Here is a 13,726-nt window from a genome sequence, read left to right on the forward strand (position 1 = left end):
ACTTAGTTGCAAAACTAAAAAAATCTTGTGATATGTTTTATTGCATTAATCTCCTGTTGTGCCCAATATTTGGTACAAGGAATCTGAATTTTGTAAGTAGACACTGAAATTTCAAACCACAGAGATTGTTGACAAATTCCTGTTGCTGAAATAATTTTCTATTATTCTGGTCCTAAGGTTATTTTTGGCACAAATACAATCCCTCTCCAGTTAAAAAGAGCAGTTTTAAATATAAGGGAAGTAGCAGATGAGTAATTTAGCATAGCCTAGAAGATTAGCATATGGACATAGACCAAATGACAGTAAAGTCATCATCGCACACTGCAAAGACAATGCAAACAACCCTGTTTAGAGCCTTCCTTCCACCCACTACCATCTCATTACTGCACTGGGCCCCCTTTCAGAGAAAGAAATAGTGCAGGAGGGAGAGTGGACAATGAATATTGAGAAGGGAGCAACGAAGGGAGGGAGTCAATCCCTTCTCTGGACCCAGTTCAGCTCAGTCTAGCACTGTTTAGTACAACACTACGCCACAAAGATTACTTGTTCTTCAAATAATTGTATGCTGTACACCACTTTAGGGCTGTCAAAGACCATGTTGGTTTTACAGCGTTGGAAAAACATGTATTCTAGCAAGGAACAAAAAGGGTTTGACACTGAAATATGCTTGATTTAATTTCCTAATCTCTATCTAAGAGACAAAGAGAGGCAGACAAACATTTTAAAGCATTACCACTGTCCCACAGAACAAAAGCAAAACCTGTGTCAAGAAGACACAGGGAAGTGAATCATTGCCTGAGTACAACAAATTAAAAATTAAAGAATGGGAAGTCAGCGTGTGAACATATGGTGTGAATATGAGCTGCAGCTCCAACACCACAGTAAAAACTCATTTTAATGAAAAGACAGTTTAGTTTTATGAGCATAGGGTTTTCCTGCATTATCACTCAACTATGGTACTGAAATGCTGATGTATAAGAGATTATAAAAAAAAAAACCCAACAAAAAAGCAACTAAGCACCACACTGCATCATTAAAGAACTTCATTTTAAAAGAAATCAATAACTGTGATCTAACTAATCAATTTATTAAATAGTAGGAACAAAGATGTGCATGGTAAAAATTAAGTGCTCAAATACACTTGCTCTCTTTCTCTAAGTCCAATACTCCAGCCTCATGGTCTGTTACAACCATTCCTGATGATGCTGAGCTTCATTTTACAGGACCAAATCCTGTAAAATCTCAAATACTCCCATGAAATGCCAAACACCAACGGCTATTGAGTTCAATCTCTTTCTGACATGCAGAGAACAACCTTGACTGGTAGCATTAATGAAAAATAACTCTCTTTTGCAGTTGTCAGACGGGGATGAAAAAACCATGATACTGAAGAAATTTTTAAATAATGAATCACTAAAATATTTTCTTCATGAAACAAGTAGGCTGAATTTAGAGGGCATGTTGAAGAGGGGAACGATCTGACCATGTGTTGCCTTGTGCAAGCTATGTGATTTACAGATTTGGGGAAGGTGCGGAACAGCTTCAGAGAGCCTCTGACTCCCCTTCTTACTCCTGGAAATAGATGGTCAAAGGGGAGGCAAGCACAGGGGAGCAAAGGGAGCCTCAGCTATCCCCTTCCTCCTCCCAGGGCACTACTGCGGAGCAGGAGGAGGGGAAAGAAGAGCTACTGGCTATAAATCAGCAGCAAAGGGAGAAAGAGGGATGTATGACTATCAGTCCTGCAGTCCACTGCCCCTTAATGACTGAGAGTAAATGCCAGACTAACTCTGAGTTAAGAGGATTCGGCAATTTATAAATTGCTTGTTCCTCCCATAGGCTGTTTGTAGCTGTGAGGATACAAAATGAAAGGCAACTATTTTTTAAAACTCTAGAGACTTACTCAGAAAAGCAAGCAGGCCAACAAACATGCAACGGTGCCTCAGCCTAACCGCACCCCCATAACGCACATCATCAAGATCATCCACTTGCCTCTCCCGTCAGGCCGGCAGAATTCAAACATTATAAAGCTCAAAAACTTGGAAAGATCTTTTTAGACTTCCTCCCACCCCACCCCAAAGGATGCTCTGCTGAGCGCCTCCCGCATCTTGCCACAGCAAACACCGCCCGCAGCCCCTGGGCAGGGCGCGGAGCCCCGCGGAGCTCAGCGCGGCGGGGGGATCCGGGGGCGCAGGGCGGCGGCGGCAGAGGGCCGGCAGGTGGCGCCGTGGTGCTCCGGAGCGCGGCGCGCACACTTACTTGCAGTCGCGGTCCTCCAGGTCGAAGTGGGGGTTGAAGTTGATGAGGATTCTCTGGTAGGGCTCCGGGGCCTGGATCAGCCACTCGCATTTTTGGCTGGGGTGGTAGGACTGGGGGTAGCCGGGAGAGGTGAGGTACCCGGGGTTCAAAATTTTGATCGTGTCGCCGCACTTATCTGCAGGGGAAGCAAACCAATTGGCTTTTTTCAGTCTCCCCCCGCGGCAAGCACCCGGGTTCAGCCCGCAGCAGTGAACCAGCCGACAGCTGTGGGAATGCTGGGGTGGGGTGGGAGCGCAGCCTTCTTCAAGCAAACTTTTGCTGCAGCTTTATGCCTTTAACACAAAGGCATCTCTGCAACATTTTACCAAAGGGAAAAGGCCTGCTGCTCCATGCCCATCCTTAAGTTCAGTGGCTAGACAGGCAGCAGGTAGCAGAAGATAAACAGTATCCTTTTAAAAAGCCCTCCACTCAGAGCAAACAGTGCCCCTTACAGTGTTAAAACATTGCATCCTCACAACAGCGTTTATGTTGGCTCAGAAGGGTATCTGAGACACAGTTGTCTCCAAAAAGTATAATCTTCTTAAGTATGAAGTTTTAAGAAAAGCTGGGAGGAGAGCTAAAAGGATACCATTTGACCCCCTGCCCAGCTATGGGATAAGCCTGCTCTGTGTCGCTGACCACTGGGATTGTCTTGGTGGATCCAAGCTCATTTGCAGCAGACCCTCCCTTTGTTTTATCAGTCCATAAATCTAGGCAGGTTGAAACTATCTGTGCTCTTCAAACCAGGCTAGCAGAGAACAAAGTGGTTTTAGTGAAGCAGAAATCATCCACTATTTATTCCTTCAAGGAAGTTTGTTCATGCTTGGAGACTGCATCAAAGTAATGGAGCAGAACAACATCCTTTCCTCTTCCCTCCGTCCCTTCCTCCCCCCCAGCAACAACAAAGGTTTATTTCTAATAGCAAAATAGTTGCAAAAGTTTCCAGAATCACCAAGTGTGACTGTAATATGTGGTATGCTGCATCTTGCCCCTTTGGCCAGCATTGTCAGGGTTGCATTTTAAGGCTTACAGGAAAAATAAAAAGGGACAAGAAATCCATCCAACATGGTCACTCACTTTACTGTCCAGTGCAGGTTTGTGTTATCACTTTTTTACTGTTATGGATTTCTTTCTATAGACCTTCAGGGAGGAAAAACTTTCTCCACACATTGATTGTTTAATTTTGAGCAATAAAATATGACGGTAAACTACAGACAGGAAGAATGTCCACACTAAAAAGTGAGACTATATATCACTACATCCCAATAATGGTATGTACAGGCTGCAGTGCTGTATCTAATACATTCCCTGTGAATGCAAAATGGCATTCCTTGCTCTCAGCATGAATTTATAAATCTACAGGATTTTATTGTAGGAAAAAACAGGTCAAATGGAAATGAATGAGGAAGTGCACATCAAAAATGCATAAAGCTACACTCTTTATAGAAATTATTTGCCATATATTAGGAGGGAAGGGGATAATACGTACTCAGTTGTATGGTCAAAACCCAGATATTGCTAAGCATGTTCCTGGGAAAGGCTATCTTATTATTTATTTCCTCTTTGCCTTTGCAAAACAGGCTGTTTTCCTCTGACCAGAACAAAAGGCGTTGCAGCTCAAAGCTCAAAAGCTGTCACTGGTGATCTTGCTAATCCACTGTCTGGGGCTCTCAGGGAATCTTGCCTTTTCCTCCCTGTGTAAGCACACTCGGAAAGTGATCCTGTGTCATTAAGCCCACTCCAGCCCTGCAAACAACATGGCAGAGTCTGGCATCTGTTAAATGCCTGAAATAAAGCAGTGCTGCTTCTAGTCACTTGACAGAGTCACTTCAGAGGACGCTGAGGTGGACCCACTACCACCAGCGCTCCTTAATCTGCGACTTCTGGGAAAGTGACAGTGTAATAAGATAATGCGGTCTGCTAGACTCCCTGGCTCTGTGCAATCTCTCTCACACTTGATTAAGAAGAGTAGTTTCTAATGACTTTGGACCATTAGTTCTAAATAAGGTTAATGAATTAATTTAGTGGACACTAGTACCGCATGTAGGTGATGGTGGCATTAGTAGGTCTGGTAGGTTATGGAGGAGGTTAATAGCCTCGGTGACTCCAGCAGGGCCACCACATTAACTGCTCATGGTGGAGGCTTCTTCCCAGCAACCCGCCCTACTCCCCTTCTTTTAATGGGGAGAAATGATCCACAAGAGCACTGGGTACCTCCCTCCCACCCCTCAGAGGGTGCAGGACTAGGGGCAGTCCTGGTTTATGTGGGAGCCAGGGAAGTGGCTGCCTGCTCCTCTCACCTAGTCTGGGGGGGTGAGCAAAGTGCACCTCTTGGAGCATCCCCAAACTGGGCTTGGTGCACGCCTCTAGCGCCTTTGCTCCTGTGCCACAGCACTGGAGGAGGCAGCTTGTTCTGTTTAAATTAAGCAGTGTCCTCAAAACGTATTGGAGAAAGAGATTAACTTCCATCATAAAACATGCGATTTTAATACTCTCTCTTCCACGACACTCCACTTGCGGTCCCTTATTAAAACAATATACCAGCATAAGTGGAGGATGCTCTCTTCTTTTAATTACTTTGATTGAAAACCCAGTCAAGCAAAACTAAATATTTGATAATTAGTTAATAATAATTGTTCAGGATTTGTCGGTAAAGGAAAACTCGCACGAGCTGTTTCATGTGCGAGAGCTAAACGTCAAGCAGTTCCACAATTAGACCGTCTTTAAAAATGCATCATGCAGTGAAATATTCACGGTGCCCTGGCATTGTTCGGGGAAGGAGGAGCACGCTGCTTTTAATTAGTTGTGTTTTCAAGGGCTGCCTGATAGTACGCTAGCTACATCAGTCATTTGTTACGGGATTTCTCTCTTGGAAGGGAGTCTTGAGCTTTCACAGAGAAGCTCAGCTTCTCTCTTGGCACTGTGCAAGTTACACGTAAACTGCAGACTTGGGAAAGGGGTAGTCTAGAGAGCTCTCCATTTGAGGACTACCCGCAGGTACACACACAGCTAGTAAAAGGCACGATAATCTGAAATTACGCTTTGGAAAAAGAAACGGGGGGGAGAGAAAGCCTTCCTTTAAAGTGTTCATTATCTTTCAGATATCGAAAACGAGACTCATTTAATTGCCTATGGGAGGAAACATTATTAAGATAATTAGCTGTCCTGATCTAGTGAGAACGAGCAGCCTGCTTTATACAACAACCCAAAAGAGCGGAAAATAAAGTCGGAAGGCCATGCCAGGGCGGGCAAGGACCGCGCCGCCTCCTTCCTCCGGCCGAAAGTTCCCCCCAGCCGGGCTCAGGTCGGTGCCGGCCCCATCGCCCGCCCCCGGCTCTAGCCGCCCCGCAGCCCAGCCCCGCAGCCGCCTGCCCAGGCTGAGACCCTACGTGCCCCGTGACACTTACCGCTTCGCAGAGCCCTGGCGAGGGTGAAGGTGAGGGCTGCACAGTGCAGGAGAAGTCCCCAATCCATTTTCCCTTCCGAGAGCAGGGAAAGGAGGAAAAAAAAAAAAAAGGAAAAAAGAAAAAAAAAAAGCCCTCCACGCACAACTCTTCCTAGGTCTTAAATCCTCCAGCCGGCGTCAGGAGCAGAAAGCACAGTCCGCAAGGGCAGTCCCGGGCACAGAGGGAGGCTGGCTTCTTTCTGTGCCTTAAGTCGCCCGCATCCTGTCATTTAGCTCCGGCTCCCTTTCCCTTTCCCCACACTTGTTCCTTCTCCGGGCGCCGCTGCCCCTGCCATTCCCAGGGAGACTAGAAAGCCAAATGAAAACGAGGGGGGAAAAAACAACAAAACAACAAACACACAAACAAGACAGACAAAAATCCTGGCGGCTGCTGGCACCTCGGGAGCGCTCTGCCGGGGCGGGCTCCGGGAGACGGGGCGGGGGTGCTCTGCGGAGAGAAGGAAGGGAAAGCGGCCGTGAGCGGGGACCAGCCGGGCGTCGGAGTTTGGCAAACTGCGTCCCCTCCCGCCTGCCCCGCTCTCCCGCGGCCGCGGCTCCCGCGGGGCCGGCAGCCCCGGGGCGGCGATGCCCGGCGGTGCCCAGCACTGCCCGGCCGGAGCGGCGGTGCCCGGCGCCCCGCACTCACCTGCCCCGGCGGGAGGCGAGCGAGCGCGCTGCCGCCGCGGGGACTCCCGGCCGGCCGGGGAAGGGGGAAGCGCCCGGGCGGCTCCTGCTCGCAGCCTGAGGAAGAGGAGCGCAACTCAGCGGCAATAAGAGAGGCCGAGGAGCCGCCGTCTCCCAAGCCCCAGTCCCCTCCCCCTCCCCGCCCTCCTCCTCCTCCTCCTTCTCCTCAGCCCCCCAAGACATCGGCAGCGCGGAAGAACCAACAAACAAACACGGCAAGCCCCAGCCCTGACACCCAGCCGAGGCGGGAGCTGGCTCGGGGGGACGCGGAGGGAGAAAGGGGGGACGAGAGGCGGCCTTCCCCGCCACGGCAGGTAGAGCCGATCCAGGCGGAGGCACCCACCTGCACCCCGCCGCCCCCGCGGGCTCCTGCCCTGCCCCGCGCAGCCCTGCCTGGCCCTGCCGCCCCCTGCCCGGCCCTGCCGCCCCCCGTCGCCGCGGCCCCACAGGCAGACACGCAGACACAAGCATCCCTGCCCCCCTCCCGGCTCAGCCCCCCAAACGCTCTCTTTTTGTTTCGTGCGGGTGTGCAGCCAAGCACCCGGACCCACGCTTGTCCCTCGGAGTCCCTGCGGTCCCTCAGTGGGACACCACTGTCCCCTGTGATGTTAGGGGCTGCTGGCTACGCTCGTGTGGGCTGATCTGTGGGGACCCCCCGTGAGGGGACCCCCAGGTGGCAGGCTCACCCAGACCCACTACCCTTGTCCCCTCTGCATTTCTACATCTTTTCATGTCTACATCTGCATCCTGGCCCTCTCACCCACCCTGGCTGTCATTCCTGCTTCTCTCAGCTTCTCTTGCTGCTTTGCCCCCCCAGTCTGTCCTTCTCTCATGAAGGCTCTTGAGGGGCTGAGGAGCTGCTGGCGTCCCCCTGGGGCCTGCTCTGCTCCCCATGGAGGGTGTGCGGCATGAAATCCTCACGGGGGACTGCATATCTCATTCTGAGCAATCCTCCCACCCCTGAAACCACAGGACAGGCATAAAGCAGGGACATGGTGGGCTCTGAATCCTGCTGCTTTGGTTGCACGGTCTGGTGCCCACCAGCTATGGGACCTGTCCCTTCCTTGCCCCATTGCCCTGCCTTACAGGCTGTCCCTGCACCCGGGGAGTGATTACCTGGCTGAACCCCACTGTGTCCTTTATGTGGAGCGCTTTGAGCTCCCTCTGTGTGGGGGCAATCCAGTCATTGGGGTAGGGGTTAGAGGAAGAGCTCTAGGGCTGAAAGTTGAAACACAGTGTTAAATGGTCCCCAAAGATGGGTCTGTGCTAGGAAAATGACCTGCGGCCAACGGTGGATGTCAGCCACTCTCATCTCCCAGAGCAGTTTGAAAACAATTTGTTACTGGTGCTCAGCCGAGACAAACTCTGTTAACGCTTCATCAGGAAAAAGGCCTGTTAGAGGACCTACTCCTGCTAGGAGTCTTTCTGAAGGATGCAGAGGGAAAAGAGTTGGGCTTTGCTGGGGGCAGGGTCATCCTCCAAGTGCAGCCGCAGCAGTAAATCCCTGTCCACTCCAAAGATGTAACTATGTTTGAAATAGTTTTCAAACATAGTTGTAAGACTGCAGCCACACAGGTTAACTACAAATGTGTTACATCTGTGTTCAGAAATCATACACAGATTCAGCCTCCTCCATCCCTTTGTCTGCAGCCTGGAGTGAGCCTTCCACTCTCACTCTCCCTCGCTGCCCTTTTGAAGCCCCGACTTTAAGGTCAGCCGAAGTCTGGAGATTAAGTCCGTAGGAAATCTGTCTGCTGCTTTCGTACTGCACACTCTCTCATCACTACTTTCTGAGTTTTTGCCAGACATTCCCTTTCTCTTCCGTGATTGCAGTTCTGTAACATCATGCACCAAAGTGCAGCTTGATCCTCTTACACTCTCTGTACACTCCATTCTTCCTTAACTTCTGCCTCTGTCCCTGCCCTTGCCCCTGCTCCTGCCTATGCCCGTGTCTGTAGGCAAGGCTGGAAACCAGGCAGGCTGGAACTAGTCAGACTGAGTTATTGGGTTCAGTCTCATTTCCCTGTCTTTAGGCAGTCCCTGGATCATCATACACAATACTTATGCATTTCCTTGATTGATTGGGATGTATATTTTATGGGTAGCACATTAAGCCCCCTTTATTTTTTTTTTTTAGAGAAGTTCCCAGAACAAGGGGGAAGGGGAGAGTTAACAGTGCTTTCTGATTATTAAAACTCTCATGCTGCTGGACAGTCCTTGAGATAAATTGGTTCTGTCCTGAAGCACATCGTAGTCTGTGACTGACTGAGAGACAATAGAGGTTTTAAAATAAAGCACATCTATTTTTGAAAACAGAAAATACTGATGATAGCTTACTGGGGGGGTTGCAGAAGTGTATTCATACATGTTTGCTTTAAAAACTCAGTCTCAGAAGCCAAGATTAATTCTGTAAGTGAAAAGTAGTAAGCAGATACCCAGAGAGCATGTATATCAAAAATTACACTCAGCGCATGACAATGATGGCTCTTTTGCTTTGGGATTAGCGTTGTCCGTCAGGTAATTTCTACGAATCTGCAGAGAGGAAATACTCATTCCCAGCTGTACCCTGTAAAGATGCTCCAGACAAACCAACCAACCAACCAACCAACCAACCGCGGGGTTTTTTTCCATTTGTTTTCCTATCGGATTAACAAGTCACTTTCTGCAGACGCAGGCACAGCGTGATAGTAGCTAGTGTATTTTAAAGAAATTCCGTTCTCTGAAAGAAAAACTAAACACTTAAATGCAGACAGAACATGTACATTAGTGAAGATGGTACCATGTGATAAATTGTAAGACTAAAGATGGAGGTTGCTTTTATCACCTCAGCCTACCTTGTAACCACTAATCCATATGCCAAGGTTTATTTCAGCGTGCTCATGTCTCAAATAGTGCTTCCTCCTCTGGCACAGAGAGATGTGCACCAGGCTGCAAAGGCAGCAGAGCAGGAATGGCCTCTGTTATGGCTAACATGGCCCATGGAGGAGGATTTCCGCCTTTCTTCAGCACTCCATGGGCATTTTGGGTTTCACACTGGGATTTTTATTTTTTTTTCTTTAATTCTGTTGAATTCTCAAGGTCTAGGAAATATAGCAGAGTCTGGTACATTAACATCCTTCCCTATCATAATGTGAATGGCATTAGTCTAGTTTTTCTACCCATCTTTTTGTCTCTGGTTCACAGATATAGGTGCAGGTTTCTTCCATGTATGAATTGCCCTGAAATGATGAGTGAAGACATTCTATCCTTGGTTTACATATATTTATCTGAAAATGTTTAATCTTTAATCATCTTGAATTTAAACTGGCATCGAATGAAACATTCAAAAGTCTCTTTTTATAATCCACTTCTCACATTTTAGTCATGGTATTTTAGGTCCTGATCCTGCAACTGCTTACAGATTTGTTCAGCTTTCCATTTTCACATCAGTAATGGGATTTTATGGCAAGAATGAGTTAGTGTTACAAAGACTGAATCTGAATCCAGTGTACGTAAAAGTTAATGGAGTGGCTAGCTTTGGGGTTTGGGTTCAGGCCCATCTTTGCTTCGTAATTTGACTTGGTGCTTATAATGCTTTTTTGAAGATTGTCTGCACTTCTGTTATAAACCTGTTTCTCAAGAACTTTATAATTCAGCCATAAAAAATATTCGCCTTGGGCTAAATCATGTAATATAAAACTTAAAATTCCAAAGGAAAAAACACTTTTCCCATTTTAACAATACCAGAACAGAGCAACTTTGATGTTTACTCCTTTATGAACTCATATAGCACAGTAATGCATTTAATTAAAAACTAAGTTTGGCAAATGATTAATCCATGGCTGAAGACACCTTTATTTGGTATTATTTTGAAAAAGAAACACAACAAATTAAACCCATCTATAATATTAAATGCCTGAAAATTGAGACTTCCTACCAATATTTAGTGGAGAATAGAAATAGATTTGCTTTATGACTAGTACCTACTAATATCTTCATATATAGCCTGGTGCTCATTTATAACCTTGTCTCTAATGTTTTCCTTTTCTTTCACTTATCTTCCCCAACAATATCTCCAAAATTAGGCTTCTGTGTCATCTCCTCTCCTGTTGCTTTCGTCATATGAATCACTGCTTGGCTTCGTGTTGCTTACTGTACTGAACCAAAGCTATTTACCCTTATCTTTAAGATCAGACATACATTTTCACTTGTCTATATCTCTCCTCTCTCAACCCTTTTATCTCCTACATCTTTTATCCTCCTACTCAGTCTCTCACACCCAATGCTTTTTTACCCTGTCCTCTCATGTTACACCTTTTCTCCACGCACAGCCACATGCATCTGAATGATCCTTCTTTCACTGCACATCTTACCCTTCTCCAAAGAACCACTGCAAATACATGTATTTTTATAAACCATGCCATCTGATGTATACATTATTTAAATTTACATATAGCCATGTATTACAAAATACACTCAGATCCTATACGCCATTGGTTAGAGATCAGATTCATTTGCCTTTACAACATCTTCACACTGACTACATTGTTAGGGTTAGAGTGACTTTACAAATATCTTACCAAACTCCTTGGAATTACAACTGTGCCATCTCACAAATGCCTTATCAAAACATGTTCATCATCCTGTCTAAACACATTCCACTCCAACAAATTAGCACAGCCCAAGGCTTTATTAGCTGATTATCTGATTATCAAAAGTCAAATGTTTTCATCTGTGTCAAAGGCAAATCATCACACATATCATTCTACTCCCATTTCCAATTTGACAACAAGCTCGTCAAGTCTATCCTAGGCCTAATTCCTCTTCTTGCTACAGCTGCCACAATCTGAGCATGGTCACCCTGTTCTTCCAGATTGCCCCACTCCTTTTCTTCAGTAATGTTCATATATTCTCAGTGTAATCTGCTTTTCATCTGAAATAGGAAGCGGGGGACATATACAGCATATGACTTTTGGTAGTGTCCTTAATAATAATGCCTTATTAACTCAAGGGGTTTTGGAGTAGCTGTTTCTGTGGTGAAGGAAGTAATACATAGCAAATCCACCCATATGAACTAAAAATCTGCTTATATTTCCATTGATGGCAATGACAAAAATCCCACTGACTTCAAAGGAGAAAAGCAGACCCTGTATGACAATAATGGACCCTTAAATTATAAACTTGTTTTTATCAACTTCAGTTGTTTCCATTTGGTTGCACAATGGGTATATCAATGCCTGTGTTTACACTAAGATAACTACCGCAAAAAGCCAAAATAGCAGTTCCTTTCAAAGTAAGGCTTTGCCAGGCTGCAGATCTATAATCATTAAGAAGTAGGTGAAAATAGTGTTAGATGTATCTTTGCATTTCTTGTCTTGGTCTATTTTTGGCTGGGAAATTAGTGTCCTGCTCATGTAATCTATTCATCCGTAAAGGTCCATATTGATTATATCATATTATTGAAAATTATATGCACTACTTTATACGTGTTACATCTGATAGAATAATACTAGGAAGGGTGCGATGTTATTAGGGAAATGGAAGCTGTCGCAGCGACACTGCATGGTTGTCATGCACCCCCTTTAGCTACAATGCAGCAATCACTGTAAACAAGCAGTCGTACTGCATTCATTACAGATCAGATTCCCTTTCTCAGTCGTCTCTCATCTTCTTCAAGAGATGTTCTCTATCATAATTTTCTTTGTCACTTATTACAGCTGATGTTAAATGGCTTTTCAGCTAAATGCTTGTTTGGGTTATTTATTAACTAGAGAACATTTACATTGGCATACTTTGATGTTATACATGAAATGGAGAACCCATTTGTAGACTATAGTGGATTAACTAGAAAATCAGGGAATCGTATTCAAAGGGATTAACTCTTAGGCAATGGATTACCTCCAGTCGGTTAGCTTCATTGGAGGAGATGGAAGCAATCCTTAAAACATAGATCTTTATGCAGGTGATAACATATAATGGTAGGAGTACTGTTCAAATAGGTTAAACATAATTAATTTATATGTCTGTTGGTGGTGGTCTTGCACCCTAAGAATATGGACTGAGATCTGGAGGGTCTTAGGCTCTACATGGGCAAATTTTGATTCATATTGGGGCTTGAAAGTGGAAAGCAAGAAATATAACAGGTCTGATCTAATGGGTTCATTTTCAGAATGTTGGTTTCTTTCAGTATTTTCTCCTTATTGCTACGTCTGTAGAAAAATTGCTCTGAAATGTTGTGTTTTGTAAAATTGCTTTGAAAAAAACCCACAGAGTAATATTTTGTTTTGCTATTTTGTTATTTTGTTACTCTATCAAGAAGACACAGTTAAAACAGAAAGATATTTTGGCTATGGAATATGGGTGGTCTTTTTTTTAAAACCGAATTTGTAGGGTGAGTAGAGGGATGTCAGAGAAACCCAATGGGGGTGATAGAAAATTGGACCGGCAGACTCCTTGGTATATAACTAGAAAATGAAAAAGAAAGTAAAAGAGAGCCTGAACAAGGAATAGGAAATTACGTTTTAAAAGGCCTTACTTTTCTTGGAAATTTGTTGTGTTTGTTTTTTTTTCTCTCCTATCTTTTCTACTGCATTTTTACCTGTACTGGGACCATTTAGTTGCCAATAAAGTAAACTGAAGAACTCCTGCTTCGAGGAAAGTTGACTTAATAATTTTTATCTACTTTGTGGAAAAAAAAAAGTTTCCAAAGAAGCTTCTAAGCAATAACCAAAGCAGTTTTCAACACATTTCACAATATTCTCAATCTTATTTCATGAAAAGGGTAGCAGAATAACTGTGTTAGATTTCTTGTAATCTCCCAGATATGGTTTTACATTTCTTAGAGACCTTTCTGGGATCTAGTTTTCATTGTGGGCTCATGATTTTATATAATTCAGATGGGTTGTCATGAGGAGAAACACAGTTGTCCAGGTTGTCATAGCAGCTAAAACTTTCCTTTTTGTGAAATTGTCACCAGGCCCTTGGCTTCTTGTAACCAAATAACCAGAAACATTATTAGTTTAATGAAGAAGCTCTCCAACAGGCTGTTTCCAAATCTGTAAGTTATCTGTCCAACAAGTATGTCACTGCTGTGTGCAGTATTTTATTCGCAAAGGCCATCTGGACAGCCTTGACAAAGGATTCATATCATTTGCCAGAGAACATCTTGTTTGCTGTGAAATAAAAATTAAATTCAATGTTTTTCTAAATCTATCCAGAGACATTGCTTTTTTGTTCTCAACTGCTCCGTTGGCTTTACTGTGTTGAAGCTCCTTTGTCACCATTGCAGAATTTGTAAACATGACATTGTCTCCTTTTTCATCC

At 45.0% G+C, this 13,726-nt stretch overlaps 1 protein-coding gene across 4 annotated transcripts in view; it reads right to left on the reverse strand.

Annotated features, from left to right (window-relative positions):
* Nucleotides 1–6,527, reverse strand: part of NRP1 (neuropilin 1) — a 114,183-nt gene extending 107,656 nt beyond the window's left edge. For all 4 annotated transcript variants that reach the window (XM_054818693.1, XM_054818692.1, XM_054818691.1 and 1 more), the window contains exons 1-3: nt 6,387–6,527; nt 5,703–6,188; nt 2,257–2,431 (exon numbers count right to left, since the gene is read on the reverse strand). In XM_054818693.1, coding sequence (XP_054674668.1) covers nt 2,257–2,431; nt 5,703–5,769 — 242 coding nt within the window. In that variant the 5' untranslated portion in view covers nt 5,770–6,188; nt 6,387–6,527. The remainder of the gene's footprint in view (nt 1–2,256; nt 2,432–5,702; nt 6,189–6,386) is intronic.
* Between the last annotated feature and the right edge of the window lie 7,199 nt (nt 6,528–13,726).

Source organism: Grus americana, chromosome 2, assembly GCF_028858705.1.
Source record: "Grus americana isolate bGruAme1 chromosome 2, bGruAme1.mat, whole genome shotgun sequence".
Lineage (NCBI taxonomy): Eukaryota > Metazoa > Chordata > Aves > Gruiformes > Gruidae > Grus > Grus americana.